The sequence below is a fragment of the Denticeps clupeoides genome, chromosome 1 (genome assembly GCF_900700375.1).
Source record: "Denticeps clupeoides chromosome 1, fDenClu1.1, whole genome shotgun sequence".
NCBI lineage: Eukaryota > Metazoa > Chordata > Actinopteri > Clupeiformes > Denticipitidae > Denticeps > Denticeps clupeoides.
Genome location: NC_041707.1, coordinates 7573360 through 7591226, shown reverse-complemented (window position 1 = coordinate 7591226; position 17867 = coordinate 7573360). Strand labels below are relative to the sequence as shown.

Here is a 17867-nt window from a genome sequence, read left to right as displayed (position 1 = left end):
AAGTAATGTTTTCGATTATTTTTTGTAGTACCGTTTCGTGTCACGCGGTGGCGCCGTTGCCCCGGAAACTCCACACACGTCGCACCCGGGGGACGTCACGTGGCCAGCGGGGTAAATAAACAACGAACATGGCGGACCGCCCGCGACCACGGGCCCGCGGATGAGTAACTGCGGTGCGAGTTCGGGCCACGGGGGGTGACGGAGCCGTCGCGAACGGTACTCGTTTCATTTGTTTTACGCCGCGACTGTCACGTACTTTACGCGAAGTGGCAATAATGGTCGTGAAGCAGTAGAACAACCTTCAGCGTTTGGCGGGGCTGTCACGTTAAATTATTTTAAATAATTTTGCCGAGGAAACCGAGGTGCACTCAGACTCTCTTGTCGTGTTCGTGGAGGGCGTGTGGTGAAGGTGAAAGTGAAAGTGGTTGGCATTGGTGGCATTTTCTGGGGCAGTGGTGGCCTAGCGGTTAAGGAAGTGTCCCTGTAATCAGAAGGTTGCCGGTTCGAATCCCGATCCACCAAGGTGCCACTGCTCACTGGGTGATGGGTTAAAAGCAGAGGACACATGTCGTTGTGTCTCCATGTGCTGTGCTGTTTATCACAGTGACAATCACTTCACTTTCACTTCACTTCACCTGTCACCGTGAAGTGTCCTCCACTTTTAACTCAAGTTGCTCACGCAACTTCTGTCCCCATTTAACCAACATTACTCAGGGGTGGAACCAGAAGACCGCAGATACTGAGCAAGACACCCGGCCCCGAGTTACTCCACGGGGACTGTCCCTTAAACGACTCTGTATAAGGGCTACTGCTGAATGGCATCGATGTGAACGTAAATGTTTGATAGGTGCTGAGATGGTGGGGGGTAATGCTTTCACAGCGACCTGTCACCACTGGCCCCATGTGGGCCCCGGAGGGCCGCTGCTCGTCCGTGGCTGGTGACGGGTGAGGTAATTTGCTCAGCTAATGGTGATACCCTTGCTGAGTGCATTGTGCCAGGGGGTGTAAAAGCCCAGCACACACTGGTGGTATTATATCCCCCAGCTGGCCCGGGAATGCCCCCCCAGGAGGAAGTGGAGGAATTTGACAGGAAAACGGATCGCTGGGTAACACTGTGACCCCTGTGACCCTAAGCAGAGCAGTCGTGATGGATGGATGGTCATATATTTTGCGCAGCCCTTTAGTATTTTGGTATGTTGATGTTCAACATCAAGTTTCTCACGCAGCGTGCCATAGCAGAGTTTCAGTTTTCTTACTTTTCTTACTATTGCACCTTTTACTTTTTTTTTCTCTGGAAAATGAAACCAACAAGCAAAAATCTGTAATATTTGCACTTTTAATTGTCTTAATATTTAAGATGGATACTCAGATAATGTAGAACTTCATTTAAGTTCAGTGTCTTTAAAAAATGACATTCAAAGTTCAGTATATATATTGAATAAGGCATAATTAAAATATTTGTTGTCCCTCGCATCACACCATCTTGATCATTTTAGTTGCATATATTGGTTTTGCACAAACAATTTATTGAAGCATTGTACAGTTTTGACACCCATTACACATCGAAATGTTTAGTGCAATAGTTTTGTCTGAATGGTTTTGTCTTGAGTTCACAGACTTTTATTCATTTTAAAAGTGAAACAATTTTTTTGTGTCCCGTGCATCACATGGCAAGTTTTCAAACTGCTTGTATGGCGTTATATTGAAGTACCCAGTATTAAGGCATGACAAGTGTGTGCGTATGTGTGTGTGTGTGTGTGTGTGTGTGTGTGTGTGTGTGTGTGTGTGTATATATATATATATATATATATATATATATACACACACACACACAAGCACACATATTTTTGTATATATGTGTATGTAAAGTTGGGGGAACATAATTTAATTATGGGTAATGATGCTACATTGTTATCTGTATATGACAATAAAACTTGAAACTTTGTATTAGAGAAGCGCAAACAGCTGGCTAAGCATTTAAGCACATTTCTGCATTCATAGAGCTAGCCATAGACCATTACATCAACATATTCCTTGTATATGTAGACTAAAATTATGCTTTAGCTTAACAGTTTATTTTATTCCAGTTTATTTTCACAGTTCTGTGGATCAGCATCACGTAAACCCCCCTCTCTTGTTCCTGTTATTGACTCTCGATCAGCTCTGCTTGTTTCTGTACCACTGGGAAATCCAGCAGTTCCCTTTTTTTTTCTAAACCAAGGAGCAACCTCATAGTAAATCAAACATTAGCACACGTTAGCCCTGGGGACTGATAACATGGAAAATGTATGCATTGTCTGTAGAAATTCCACTGGCATTTCATGAATTCCCGATTTCTACCTGGTTTTAGTAAAGTGGAGTCTGTGGGTGCGAACTAAACTGAAACCCTAAGTAAATTAGCCGTTTAAAGTCAGTGTCTTCTTAAATTCTGAGATGTGGCCATCTGGTCATCTGAAGCCTCTCATGTGACTGGATATAGTATTAACTTTCAACTTCAGAATGCTGATTCTTGCCTGAAGAGAGTAGGTCTGCTCTGAACACAGCAAGCAAGGTAAATAGCTTTGAGAACATAGCCAATGCATGTGCGCTCTTTTTCTCAGACGAAATATTTTTGAATGAACTAATATGGAAAATGAAACAAACATGCTAAAAAAACTGTAATATTTGCACTTTTAATTGTCTTAATATTTAAGATGGGTACTCAGATAATGTGGAACGTAATTTAAGTTCAGTGTATTTAAAAACAGAATGTTTTGCAGACATTTGAAATACGGTTACCTCTCGCCATGTTGATTCTTGCCTGAAGAGAGTAGGTCTGCTCTGAACACAGCAAGCAAGGTAAATAGCCAATGCATGTGTGCTCTTTTCCTCAGACAAATAAAATTTGAATGAACTAAATTGCATCTGTAGAACATATTTTTGCCCCCTTTTGCAGACTAAATTGAGTTTCTGCATTGTGTACAGTAGGGATGTTTTATTGCTTCAAATGGTTATAGGTGCAGAGTCCAGCTGTGTTTGCGTTTCACCAGGGGCTTTTATGCCACATCAGTTCTGTGAAATATCTGAAGTCATGGGATTGCAATAAAGTTTTTTTTTTTTATATAAATATACTCTCTGTCTCTGTGTTTGCCTCTCTCACCACCACCACCACCACCTCCTTCTTCCTAATTCCAGGAACAACTCGCCATCCACTAAAGTAAAAATGGCGGACGTCCGTGTGGCCCTGATTCTCTGTGGTCTGGCCCAGCTGGCATTTTCTGTCCCACCAATCAAGCCCCAGCCTGAGCAGATACACATCTCTTATCCAGGTAAATATTTGATTTCTTTCTGTGTTTATTTTATTAATTTGAATTTAGAAATTCAACAGTGCAAATGCTGTATTGGTCCAAAGTATGCTTGTGAACTTTTCATAAAAGTCTTTTGTATACTATCTGATGCTTGTCTTCTGTCCCCTGTTGGATGCCATTTTACACTACAACAATCTTCACATTCGGGATAAAGGGAGATTAAATGGTAAAGCTGTCAATAGTCATTTGTTTTTTTCTGGACATTATATACAGTTATTTTCCTTAGTCCACATTGTAAATTTAAAGTGAAGTGATTGTCACATGTGATACACAGCAGCACACAGTGAAATTTGTCCTCTGCATTTAACCCATCACCCTTGGTGCACAGTGGGCAGCCATGACAGGCGCCCGTGGAGCAGTGTGTGGGGACGGTGCTTTGATCAGTGGCACCTCAGTGGTACCTTGGCAGATCGGGATTCGATCCGTCAACCTTCTGATTACGGGGCCGCTTCCTTAACCACTAGGCCCCCACTGCCCCTTATTAGATTTCTGTTGCAAACAATGCACTGCGTTGGCCGGGAATCGAACCCGGGTCAACTGCTTGGAAGGCAGCTATGCACTCCTCTGTACCACCAACGCACACATTAGTACACAATACAGTGTATTGATGAATCAATTACACATTGAAATGTGATATTTACAACAAATAAATTGCCAGAATTCACAAATATCTTTGCGCTAGCTAATTTATAGACTGCTTAACAGGAAGTTTACTGCTGATGATGTCCTGAACTTGCTTGATGGCAATTTCAGTGACATAGTGTCACGTCTTTGGGTGCGGGGGTGATTAAGGCACAGAAGCCAGACATTTAGGTGCCGCAGGTATTTATTAAACACAACAGAAACAGGCGCGATGGCCAAGAAAGGAATAGAAATAAACGAAAACAAACTCAAAGGCACGTAAGGCCGGGAACTGAAAGCACACAAGTTGTTTCCAGGTTGTGAGCCCAGCTGCACCCGGCCGTGACACATAGAGGGCCTTGTGGAGACAGATAATGAAGTGGATAATGGGAATTGGACTCCCAATGCAGAGCATGATGATGGGAGCAAAGTTTGTTATTACCTGAAGTATCACATACGATACAAACCAAAAAACATACATTATTTATTTTGTTAAAGGGCCTAATAAACATAATTTTTTAGTTCAGGCTTTAAAGGGTTAAATATGTCATTTTAAATGTAAGTTTTTTCTTCCTCAGGGGTCTACGGCTCCATGGTGATCACCTGGACCACTGAAGACAAGGTGGACAGTGTGGTAGAGTACAGCCAGTGGGGGGGCAAGTTCCTTGACCAGACTGCCAAGGGCAGCTCTGTTGTGTTTGAGGATGGGGGCTCAGAGAAGAGGAAGATGTACATCCACAGGGTCACTCTATCAGACCTGAAGCCTGGTTCCACGTATGGTGAGGGCATTTTGTTCTGACCACCTACATTTATACATTGTAGTGTGAGTGGGGTTTTTGGATGCATGATTATGTATTTATTTGAACAGATAAATAAATTGAACATTAGGCTTCTGCCATCAACTGGTTGGACGGTGATGCCATCTAATCACTGATCCTTGTCTCTACAGTTTATCACTGTGGCAGTGATGCTGGCTGGAGTGATCTGTTTTACTTCACTGCTCTGGATGAAAGTGTTCACTGGAGCCCCAAGTTTGCAGTGTATGGGGACATGGGAAATGAGAACCCCCAGTCTCTCGCCCAACTGCAGAAGGACACCCAGGCCAGGATGTACGATGTTATTCTTCATGTTGGTAAGTGACTTGTTTACGGCAACAAGAACCAAAATCTTTTCAATAAATCCATTCAATAAATAAAATATAGATTGTGTCTATCACCAGTTGTCCATTGTCGTGATTTGGTGCTCATTTGTTGGTTGTGAAATACCGAATAATATATAAAGTAAAGAAAAGGTTATTATGCAGTCATGGGGTATCTTATGTAAATATGGGGCTGCTCATATGGTAGTAGGCGCTAGTAGCCTAGTGGGTAAAACACTTGCCTATAAACCAGAAGAGCACAATGTTACAGGTTCAAACCTGACTGTAACTACTGATTGTAAGGTGCTGTGGATAATGGCGTCTCAGATGATGGTGGACATCCGGCTGTACCCATTTAATAAAATGTTTTTATTTTCCGTAGGGGACTTCGCGTATGACATGGATGAGGTATTTTTAAATTTTGCTTTATTTTTTAATAACTTTCTTGATTCCTGTCTGGTGTTGGTCAGAAAGGTTGAATCAGGATAAGTCAAGATTGAAATTGTGTAAAGCATTACATGACCACTGCTGGCCACAGCTCTTGCTAGGGTGAAGTGTGTGATTGTTTGTGCACGCTCCTTATCCACAGATTTGATAAATGCAGCTGAAACGGCTGTTACCATTTTTATGAGGACGAATATCACTCAGGCCAGACTTAATGTGGCTGTAAGAGGTCCACAAACAAACCTTAATTCTACTGGAGGGTTATTGACATTATCTGATACTTTTCTATAAACCCTGACTCTTTATGAGCATGTGAATGAGGGTAATTATTAATACCAGGAGATATTTTCATCCTGAAATAGATCAGTTTCTATGTAATGACTTGTGTAAAACTTTTGATTGCAAATTTGAACATTTTCCCATAAGGAGGACAGAGGATTATTTTTGGGTGCCACAATCAGACAGCCACAAGACTGTAATCGTCCCAGTGCAACCAGTATGAAAGCTGGAATGTACACTTCCATTCCACAGCTTCCTGAGCTGTAAATAGAAAAACTGTCATGAGACCTGCTGGAACAGTCATTAATATTTTTCCTGAATTTGAATGTGTGCATTTTTTTATGATGCGGTTGATACCATTACATTACTGTTTTTAATACCCGGTTTTCATTTCAAAATGGTTTGGTAGGTATGTACACGGCGTGTTCTTGTAAGTCATCTGGAAAATGGATTTGCACTAAAGGCACAAAAGATCACAAAATATTTTCCATCCATTTTTTAATAATGTCTTTATTGGGTCTTTAATTCTGTCTTTATTGCTTATATCACTTATATCAGTAATTAGTGAGTCAAAAATAATAATGATTATAATTTTGGCTGCTTGCTTTGTCAGATCTCAGTATGTTATGCTGAGCTCAGGTTCTGCCCCTTCTTTCTGTTGGTTTCCAGGACAACGCTCGTATCGGTGACGAGTTCATGCGGCAGGTGGAGTCCATCGCTGCTTATGTGCCATACATGACATGTCCCGGGAATCACGAGCAGGCATAGTGAGTATCCCTGCCCAAGGCACTGAATACTGGGACAGTTACCCATGATGGGTGAAGCTGAGGTATTTTCAGAACCAAACAGAACATCTCATCCCAACCCATCACGGCATTCAATTAGGCTTCTTTTTACATTTCACTTGATTAACGACTTGTATGTGTTAGTTTTATCAAATATCAGACGACCTGCTTCCCCTGACCCTGCTACTGTGCGGCTGCTGCAAAGACTCCAATGAAGCCGCTGGCTTACTTAGTGACAGGACCAGTGCGCTTTTCCACTCTTCTAAACATTGTTTGGCCGTTAAACTCATTTTCTTGCTGTTCCCGAAACAGATGGGGGCAATTTTAGCTTGGTACTGTACACCCTCCAAGAACCACCAACTTCTAAACATGGGCCGAGTCTCCAAAATAAACGTGGCACTTGGAGAGAAGAGATTGTGGAGAAAATATGGAAAATGCTCATTCGGAGCCTTGGAGGCGGGGGGTCTACTGTTCCAGCGGACAGAAGGAACCAAACTGGCGCCGTCTCTGGGCTTCTGACTGGGCGGGACTTGCCGTGTTCTTGTGCAGCATATTTATTGATGCAACCCAGGGCCCAAAAGATGCCCGGGTTTCCCTAGTTGCATACGGAAATCACCATTTAAAGCTGTGCAGTTTGTGGGTCGGCGCAGTGGTACGACGGTGTGTTAGAATCCTAAGTTCGGCCCTTGTGTGTTGTCTCTGATTTCATCCTTGGTGTGACTGAATGCACCCTGTGGTGGGATGGCGCCCCGCCTTTATATTTTATAGACATATCACAGTAGGATACTTCACGTACTGATGTTGTGGAATTGGTAAGAAATCAGACACCCATGTTTTGTCTGTTTCGTATCACCTGATGTTCAAACCAGAATCAGCACCACTTTATTCCCTGTAGAAGACGCCACACCCCACTTTCGCTTTGTACTTCCAGCCACCCAACCAGATGAGTGCAAAGTGTACCGAAAGGGTGGACCACGCAAATCTGTGCCTTCAGCATGTTAGTAGCACAATGGCAACAGTTGCACAGGCGACGCTGAGTCAAGGCACTTTTAGTTCTCCTCACACTATGTCCCGGCCTTTTGGTTCCGTTGCCATTAATCTCCAATTTTCTGTGCTTTTACACTGATGTATACAGATGTTCTGTCTGCTTCGTAAAATACAGCTTGTAATTATGATGGTGCGTTAGATGAGACGTGTTCTTTGCTTGATGCGAGGGACGCTATTTCCCATCCACATTGCTTTTGACAACATATTTCCATACGCCTTGTGCATTTTTGTGGCAAAGAAAGCAGGAACAGAACAGTTTGTCTCCTGTGTTTTTCAAGTTCCATGTACAGTTTGTGGTTTCAAGTTGCTGAATCAAACTTTTGGTTTAATTTTTTAATGGGCAACAGTCAAAAAATCACCAGTGGAATTTGTACCTGTGCTCGATGTGTGTTTAACCACAAGGTGGAGGTGTGAATCTCTAAATGTGTGTTTTCCAGCTCCTGTTGCAATGAAGTGAAATGCTGGTTTGGTACAAGTTGTTTTGTATTTGCTAAACTTTCTTTAGCTTGAGTGTGAAATACTTTAAGCTGACCCAGTTTTCAGTGTCTTTAAATTCTTCTAATGGGCACAGACAGATTTATTACAGTGCTACTTGACAAATTCTGCAGTTTTGGTTTGAACTTTTGATATGCCCCTTGTTTTGTGCCATATATTGGTCCAGAACAGTATCTACTTTTATGTATTTTCTCTTTCAAATGCACATTTAATTTAAAAGAATTTTTTTTTGGCAGTACATTTTATTTTGCAAAAAGATCCCTCACTTGTCTGGTCATTTTCACAGCCTTTATCTTGACCGACACTGGCTTGATCCTTAACTCAAAGGCTCCCTAAATAGTTACCTACAGCCCTAGAGAAATGGACCTGACCTTCATCTGTCCCTTTGACCTTTAACCCCTTCCTATAATAGTTACCAGCCCATGGCCTCTTTCAGTGGCCTGTTTTGCCCCCTCTTTCTCCCTGCTTCCCTCTTCATCTGCTGCCACTCTCTCTTTGCCATTTCAGCAGTGAGGTTTAGCTTCTCAGAGGACCTCATTTGAAAAAGTGGACGTGGTTGGAATTGCTAATAATTCGTCGAGGCCATTTGCGTGTCAGTGCGCTGTGATGTGATTCTTTTTGCATTATAATTGTTGGAGTTTCCAGCAGGGTCCCCAGAGTTAAAACAGGACCTGGAGTGCCCCACATTTTCAGGTTTAAATTAAAGACACGGCCCTGCATTAACCTTAACAGTGGAACGATCAGCCTATTCCGTTCCATTCATCTTACTCATGGCCTGATCGCCTTTCACTTTTTTAATAGTCTTATTAAAATGTAGCTATTGCAAATATAATAAATTTTAAATTCCGCCATAGCTGTGATTGCCGGCCTTCCCTGGATAGCATCTTTCTTTGTTCAGCCGGTAAGAGGCCATAATACTGAGGAGGTTTCCCAGGGACTTTCATAGAGGCAGAGTGTGACCACCGCGGGGCAGCTTCCCTGTAGTGGGCCGGTGCTGTTGATGTTGTTGCTAGGCGACGAGGTGTGGCCATGCGCCGTGGGTGCTCGTTCATCAGCGGCAGCAAATCTAATCTCATTTCTGCGTGTTCACAGCAACTTCTCCAACTACCGAAATCGATTCAGCATGCCGGGGGATACAGAGAGCCTGTGGTACAGGTAGGTAAAACACACACTTGCACACCTTTCCAATCACCCACAGTCCAGCAGGGGTAAGCGCATTTTCTGGGGGGGTTACGTAACAGCTAGTTGTCCGTCCAAACAAAATACCAGAGACGTTAGGACACCAGTGAGTCAACTGCACCTCACTCTCCAGTCCCCTGTGAAATCGGCCTCCCTTCTCCAAACAGAACGGCCGGCCCGGGGGAATGGCTGCACATCGCGTGACTGCCCCTGTCTGCCACTGTTACTCTATCCCACCATAGTGCACCACAGACCTGCTCCCAAGTCTTCCTGTTAAGAATAAAACCGTGCCATGGTCCCATCTATAACTGGCACAGATGGCTTTTGATATGCCACTTTGTCTAATTGACGCAGAGCCGTGCCGTTGCTATGTTGCAATATTATGAATTATCCGTAGTGTAGCCACTGGTGGGTTTTGAGTTTCATGTCATGTCCTAGACCTCTCCAACATTAATATAATATAAAAACAATATAAAAATGTCCATCTTCTTGGTTGAGGCCATTAACCCTTTGGTGATTGTTTATCCACAGCTGGAACATTGGGCCTGTTCACATCGTCTCCTTCTCTACTGAACTCTTCTTCTATCTCAATTATGGTCTGGACCTTGTGTTTAAACAGTACGAGTGGTTAAAGAAAGACCTGGAGGTGCGCTGCTTTGCTCCCACATTGCTCTTGGTCTCACTCCTGTTGGAGACATTGACACTGGGATGCCTGTTTTGCTCTTCAGGAGGCAGCCAAACCAGAGAACAGAGCACTGAGGCCCTGGATCATCACCATGGGCCATCGGCCGATGTACTGTTCCAACGCAGATAGGGATGACTGTACCAAGTTTGAGAGCTATGTATGTATTGGCCACCATATACAAGAATGGATATAGAGTGAATGTGACTGCTCCATGTATATTTTCAGTAAGAATTCACAAACCTCATTATAGAGCTGTTTCTGAGAGTAAAACAGTAAAGGAAACGTACACAGCCTTCATAAAAAAAGTCAAACTCAATAACGTACCTCTCTCCAGCAGAACACCACTTTAAGATGGTGATTTAGTATAATAAAAATGTCACTGTTTTGTACTCCACCCACAGACAAATCTCACACATCTAACTGTGTATAACTGCGTATAAACAGATTAGACACAAATGAAATCATACATGCCCAGTGTCTTACTGGTAAGTACTCCAGTATTATTAAGTCATTACATGTGGTGCCAGTAAATTAGCACAGTGTGCTGACATAACCTCACGCAGCATTGACAAACAAGGTTATGTAAGCGCAAAATTCTGGCTGCGGACAGTCTTGTTTGCACCTTGCTGTGTGCTGTCACTAAACGCTGCATCAGTAATTTGCATTGTTTTATTAGATAGAGTGGAGGTTATCTGGCCTGCTACGTGTTCTGGACTACTCCATCAGGATAATGAGCAGAAGGCGCTACCGGAGCTGGGCCTGATTATTTGGTAGATGATATGGTGCCGGAGGTCCATTACTCACTGGCGCCAGACGCAATGTCCTCTGTCCATGCAGACAGTCCCGCCGACCATAAACACTCTTGTTATAACCAGCAGTGTGTCAAAAAAAAGCTCTTATATTTGCTGGAACAATTTATTCTTTTGTCCTTAAATAAGGAAATTGGATTAATAGGCTAATAGCCCACCCTACAAACTGAACCAGACCATAGACTGGATTAATAACCCAGGTTGCAGCTCAAACCTGTTATTATGAGGTACTGTTCTTTCTCTGATCTGGCATAAACTAATGGTTGTTGTATGTGGGCCACTGTTGGTCATCTCAGAGATGCGTCGATTTAATTATTGCCATACCAGACTTAGAAAGAATGCTCAGTTCACTAACATTTCTATCCATTTATAGGACATATTCAGAAAATGTCTTAGCATGTGAACCAGTGTTTATTTGGTTTATATAGGTAGTTTTGTTTTTCTCAGTGTGAAAAAAAAATCAGGATTTTGAGGGCTGTATGTCGGTTTCAGAGTTTTTTTCTGGAAGGCTTTTCTAAATAGTATTCTTAATATGTCTGATCTACATCCAGTCTTCAGATCTCTGTTCACTTTTCTTGTGCAGGTCAGAACTGGACGCAATGACACCACACCACCAGTTCCTGGTCTGGAAGATCTCTTCTACAAATTCGGTGCGGTTACAGTTTGATCATGATTTTTCCATATGTTCCTTTCAGTTGGTTTTGTCTCCGGCTTTTTAAATTAAACACAGAAACCTACGATAGCAGGAAAAACATGATTGTTTGTTCTGGACTATTCTGTAGGAGTGGACCTGGAGCTGTGGGCCCATGAGCACAGCTACGAGCGTCTGTGGCCTGTCTATGGCTACAAGGTAAGGCCATGGCTTTTCATTATCCACACACAGATCACACAACATATCACACAATGATGGCATATCACACAAGAAGGGTAGAGCTGCATGAAAATCCTGACTTCAGTAATAATCTAGATAATCTAGCTATCATGCAGCAGTTGTATGGCCATCGGTTAATATATAATTAGAGTCTACAATAACATAAATATAGAATTTTTAACTAATTAGTTATCAACTATTTATAGATACTATTTTTATTGGAATACTTAATTTGAAAGTAGGATTTTGTACATGAAACATTTGAAGATACACCTGATATGCTGAAAGGAAGGAATTGAGACTGATTGACATTAAATTAACATGTCTATTCTGTCTGTTCACAGGTCTATAATGGTAGTGTGGAACATCCATACGTTAATCCGAAAGCCCCTGTGCACATTATCACTGGATCTGCAGTAAGTACCAGCACTTAACTCTTTCTTAGGAAATTTTTCATCCCTCCACAGTTCCATGAGGCAACAAGAATGAGCTTTTGCATGATTTGCTTAAATCAAAATAAATGTACAGGAGGGTTTAGATTGTAAGGTGAAAAAATTCTCATCCAATTTTGATTTCACATACAGCACAATTAAAACTGTCCTTCTTGCTGATTTATAGTTAACGTAAGTAATCATATTCTAAGACTAGACGATCTAGAATTTATGCTCATTTATTCAATTTAATGGCAGGAATGTGAGGATTAGAGAAATGTATACACATAACATTGCAAATCCATATGTCTATGTGCACACATAATCTAGACATTTTTGACCATTGAAGGGCTGTAGAGAGAGGACCGACCCCTTCATCCCCACCCCTAGGGACTGGAGTGCCTTCAGGAGCTCAGACTATGGCTACGCCCGCATGCAGGTGTTCAACTCCAGCCACCTGTACCTGGAGCAGGTGTCCGATGACCAGGTGAGTTCATATTCAAAATATTCTTCTGGGTTAATTCTATACTTGAAGTATAAACATAACCTGGTTTGTACAAGAAATGTGATTATGCCAAGATTGTTGTCTGATTGCCTGACACCCGTCTTTTTTTACTTTAGGACAGTAAAGTGATTGACAGCATGTGGCTGGTGAAAGAAAAGCATGGGCCACAGGCCTGGCTCTGAGGAAGCTTCCAGAAGCGTTGCACTGCAGGAAGTGGACCAATGTCTCAGGAAATTACATTATCACCTAATGATTTGAGAACTGCACTTCTTCACTTTATAGCCCCCTGTAAACTCACTGATGATTGTTTTAATGGTATGTGGAAGATCTCTCCACTTCAAGCGGTGATCGGGCCTGCCCAGCATAGAGTGGATGGGCATGTACAGAATTGCAGGAAAATACCAGTCTTCAGGTTTCATACACATACAGTCAGCCTGTTTATGTTCCTGAAGGAAATTTCCTATTCCCGAAAGGTGAAGGAATCCATTCCACCTCTCCACAGTTATCTAAACTCTGAGGTGGGTTTTAATGCAAAGAACACATATTTTATAGATTTTTTTACTTAATGGAAGCTGTTGATTTAAACCTTTTACTTGACCCTGTTTTATTATTTTCATGGGGAAATAAAGTGGCTTTTAACCAAATCTTAAATACCAATGTACGCAAATACTTGAAGCTGAACAGTTGGTGGCAATAAATAATTTTCTCTTAGTCTGCTTGTGTCAGTAAATGTGACTGGAACAAATCCCACTGCCTGAGTCATAAAAATGAACAAAGTGTCTCAAGTGCATTTCAGCAGAACAGTGTAATTTCATGATGTTCTTCTAAAAACCCAAGACAAATGCATAAATCCAATTATCCATACCTTCTTTAATAGACATGCCTCAGGTTTTTCATCTGCATGCGTGTAACGCATGCGTGTAACGCCACAATATAGGAAGGAGACACAAACGTACAATATAGTGAAGTGAAGGAGTCTGAAGTGACTGGAAATTGTATATCATGCAATAACAGACAAAACAGCTCTGAATCACGACTGTGTGCTAGTAAAAAGTCCGCACAATCACAGTGTTATTTCAGGTAATGACAGAAGTTCTATTTGTGTTCAAGAGTTCAAAATGATACAGGAAGTGGCTTTTAGGATTAAATACTGGAGCCCCTGGCCAAAAATGCCACGAGTTGGGGGTTATATAACACCCAATTGGTTGTGGTTACTGCAGAAATGTAGGAGAAAGCAGACTAATGCACTTCACAGAGTGTCCCAGACGTCTGGGTGACATCACTTTGTTGCAATATTAACATCTAACGACCGCATACCGTACACTGTGTGGCTCAAGCCCAGGTAAGATGCCATGGGAGTCAAATGGCTCATGTGCCTCCAGATCATTTCCAGCATGCCTATTGCTCCGAAAGAAGTAAGATGGCAGAGACTCTAGGAATGCTGGTGCAAAGGTGCACTGCAGAGGGACACCATATACATTTTATATTACTCCAGAAATTGGAATATAAAATGTTTCCACAAAGATGAAAAAAATAAAAAAGATTCCAGTGAAATGTACACCTGTACGAATGCATTCATTCTAATGCACATACTGTACCAGGCCAGGCATGTTCACATGCATAAAACACAAGCCAGTAAAATAACAACAAAGACCTTAAAGCTGCACAGAGAGCTGCCAAGTTTATTTAACCCTTTAATTTAACCCTTTATTTAACACAGGTTTATTTGACCTGCCCATAAGCAAACAGAATGGGATGAACAGTGAATGTGACAAAATTGAGACATAATACCAATGTTCATAACGTAAATTATGCCTCACTGTAATCTACACACCTCTCTAATACAGCCTCCATGACTTACAGTAGCATGGCAGACATACATCATGGCTTCTGGGTGGTTTCCTCATGCTGCTTCAAGGGCCATAAAGCCAAGTTCAAGTTGCTCCCTCTGACGTGTAGACACTGTGGAGAAAAGGCTGTAAATCATGTGCTGCAACCTCCAAGTCACCAAATCTCAACCCTACTGAGCACTGAGTTTTTGGAACCACATCTTGGGCACTGTCTATCCAGCTAAAAAAAAATGGCCTCTGGAATGGATTTTGCCACCTCGGTTCTTTAATATCTTTAGTGGTATGATCACCATTAGCATGGCTTAAAAATATAATATTTGCTTAAGTTAATTTCATGACTATTTGGCACATTGGCTCTGTACAATTTTCTATGCACTAGTTACAAACAAGCAAGCAACAAATTTAATGAGTTCGACCTTCCCAAATGTAGCACAAGCCCCAGGACTGGGTCCAAGTGGCTTTTGCAACACTTTTTTTGCCCTTTGACCGGCTCAGGATCTGCTCAGTTCATAAATTATTATTGTGTGAGGGAAAATCTATGAAAAACACTACGAATTTATTTCAGAGCACCAGCCATCACACTAGCTTGCAGCGATTGGTGGTGACTTGTCTCCAGCTTGTGTAAGACATCGTTCCAATTGCAATCATGTTATAACAACAAGCGTTATGTGACAATGTGTACGAGGCAACGTCAGCCGAAGACGGGGCTTCCGCCAGGGGTGACCGGGCTGAAATGAAAGGGCAGGAAACCTCCATTCCATTACGAAGTGGAAATGTGAGACCATCCGAGAATGTGTATTTGTCTTATTGGACTGTGTTACTCCATCTGAATCGGTTTAACAAAGCTGGTGATTACTGCTCAAGGAAAATATGAGAAAATGACATGTCACATCAGGTCACATGACCATTTTGTGAAGGAACATGATACTGTTATGAGTCTGTTTGCCTCGGGCACCCAACAGCTTTGAGGTCCAGTGGGAAGTTTTTGCAGCGTGAAATAATTACGTGTCTCTGTGTTTTGTTGAATTAGACTTTTGAATACTGCTAACGCTGGGTCTCTGCACGCAGTGAAATTACAAGCTCAAAATATAAAACCTCCTCCTGTACGTAGTGATTACAGACAGACCGAAACCCTGCTCTTATCAGAGTGTTTTTGGAGAAAGTTCTGCACATCGCCATTTCTGGCGAGCCGTGTTTTCAAACTTGCGTCTGTATTTGCTGAGGCCCTCTGCTTCAGGGGTCAAGGGAAAGATGCCGGCAGGCGTCTCCTGTTGCCCAGGAAGTGAGGAGAGGTCACTTGGCTGTTTGACTTGTCTCACATGCTCAGACAGGAATGCAGCCTGCACACTCCCCTCGCAAAATACGGATCTGGGGGCCATTACTGCCACCCGTCCCAGGGCAGTGATCTACACGGGAGATACCATCCTTCTTCTTTCGTTTCAAACTCTGACCTGTTCTGCGCATGTCCCTGTATAGATCGTTATTTTGGTTTGTGCTTGTAATGGTTAGTACTGGTCAGAACAGCCGATCGTGCTAGTTGGTAATCAGTTTTCCACTTAATTATATGTTGGTTAACTAATGTGGTCCTATGTAACAAAAGTTATTATTAATAGACAAAAAGAAAACCTGGCACAATGTTGAACCCAGAGGCACGTGGGCATCACAGAAAGCTAAAAATGTACAACGTTTTAAGTACTGAGAAAGCCGCAGATATGTAAATAAATGTATGCAATTTTTCCAAACACTTTGGTTAATTGGCAAGGTTTATTCTGACCCTCAAATGACAAGTAAAGAACATTGACTCCCCTACAAATACATTTGCTGGTTACGATATATATTTTGGCCAACCAAATATATATGGGAAAACGTATTACCACTTGTATCAGTTAGATACCTGACAATTGACACTGGAACTAATCTGACAGCACAGGGTAGCATGATTTCTGAGCTATATGCCATAAGAATAAAGAAATGGTCATTTCAAAGACTGGTGCCAACAGTACTGGCTCAGGGCTTCCTAAAAAGTAAATTTCTTACAATAATGCACGATAAATTGTCATGTGGAAAGTCTCACATGAAGTGATGGCTGCACGTGTTCATTCCTCCATCATAGGCGCTGGAACTGTTTAACTTAATTTATTGCTGAGAAAATTGTATGCTAACAGTGAACAACTATTATTTAAAAAGACTGATTACAGAAGGACCCTCAGAGCAATAATTTGTTATGTGACGCAATTCAAGAAGTAGTGTGTGGAATTGCAGAGGTGGGAATTTCTCTTGTCTAATCTGGTAACACTCTCATTGACGTGAGCCGAGGGAAAAGTCAATGAAATGAACTGAAATTAAAGTTTTAAGAACTGGCAGATGGGGAAACCCTGTGACTGTTCGACCTAAAACGTCTTCAACACTGCTGACAGCTTTAAACAATGAGACAAATGCTGACAATAGCACTGATGTCATCATGTGCAAACAATGGTGCAGTAATAATTAAATCCAGAATGACTGACCTCGTGAGAATGACAGCTTTGACCAAATGTAGTTTTCACCACCAAGCCCCTAAAACAACAAAAAACAGTGCTCTTCCCACATCTACAAGTCATGACAGATTAGGAAACAGAAGAAATCGGTAGTGAAACCATTTGTACAGAAGCATTTTCTATTTTCCACAGTGCCAAAGTTCTGAAGATACGCTTACTTTAGGTCATTACCTCAGCCCACGTCAGACTTTGCAGTAGAGCTTCATTAAATTGATGTAAGAAAGAGCTTTAGTTTTGTCACTAATTTTCATATTCTAAACATAAGGTCACCTGTCATATCGATAATTCACGAATTTCCACCACTGAACCATCATGGAAAATCTGGCACATGTGCCGGGGAAATAAAAAGGTGACCATTTCTGACCAAAAATGTACAGAAAATGAGCCACGGCCTGATAAATACTGTATATTGTTCCAGGGAATGTGGGTGGTTTGGTATGCACTTTATAAAATGAAGCCTTCGTAAAGGCCCATGAACCATCACACATCTCTTTGGGTTGACTGTGGAAGGCTGAAAGTTTGGAAACTTCGCATCTGTTGTGTAAGTCTGCAGTAACCCCAAGCAGCTGCAGAAGGTCTGTGAGAGTTAACTGGACTTATTACTCAAATATCTGTAACACATTTGTGTGCAGATGAAGTTTGTGTCTGAGTTTAATTTGCTTTCATGTATTCTGACAGCGTTGAACAAGCTGTAACCGAACTGAATGGAACATTATTCCTTTGTTCGTGTTCACGAAATGACACGAAGGAAAGCAATTTTGATGGACCAAGCATCGCAACACAAAATACGTCACCAATACTAGAGATTCAGACTCAGAATCACATTTATTGGCCAGGTATGTGA

At 41.9% G+C, this 17867-nt stretch overlaps 1 protein-coding gene and 1 non-coding gene across 5 annotated transcripts; one reads left to right on the top strand and one right to left on the bottom strand.

The window, feature by feature from the left end:
* Positions 1-77: 77 nt before the first annotated feature.
* Positions 78-13347, top strand: LOC114795853 (acid phosphatase type 7-like). 4 transcript variants are annotated; one of them, XM_028989560.1, is made up of 16 exons: positions 153-216; positions 2499-2551; positions 2760-2838; positions 3175-3308; positions 4547-4747; positions 4918-5100; positions 5489-5514; positions 6499-6596; positions 9249-9311; positions 9867-9981; positions 10064-10177; positions 11413-11479; positions 11612-11679; positions 12045-12116; positions 12481-12618; positions 12753-13347. In XM_028989560.1, exons 4-16 carry the CDS (start codon positions 3203-3205, stop codon positions 12816-12818), a joined length of 1317 nt encoding a protein of 438 aa, XP_028845393.1. In that variant the 5' UTR covers positions 153-216; positions 2499-2551; positions 2760-2838; positions 3175-3202; the 3' UTR covers positions 12819-13347. The 4 variants fall into 4 exon arrangements, with proteins under 4 accessions (XP_028845379.1, XP_028845386.1, XP_028845393.1 ...); XM_028989553.1 differs by lacking the exon at positions 2499-2551 and having other exon boundaries at positions 95-216; XM_028989546.1 differs by lacking the exons at positions 2499-2551; positions 2760-2838 and having other exon boundaries at positions 78-216.
* On the bottom strand, positions 3855-3926 carry trnag-ucc (transfer RNA glycine (anticodon UCC)). Its single transcript has one exon. It is a non-coding gene; the product is annotated as a tRNA-Gly (tRNA).
* Positions 13348-17867: the final 4520 nt, after the last annotated feature.

Excerpts from the sequence above, each read along its gene's own strand:
- LOC114795853 (XM_028989546.1), top strand. The coding sequence starts at position 3,203 with ATGGCGGACGTCCGTGTGGCCCTGATTCTCTGTGGTCTGGCCCAGCTG. Across the intron at positions 6,597-9,248 it reads GGGAATCACGAGCAGGCATA|CAACTTCTCCAACTACCGAA; the intron begins GTGAGTATCCCT and ends GCGTGTTCACAG. Across the intron at positions 9,312-9,866 it reads ACAGAGAGCCTGTGGTACAG|CTGGAACATTGGGCCTGTTC; the intron begins GTAGGTAAAACA and ends GTTTATCCACAG.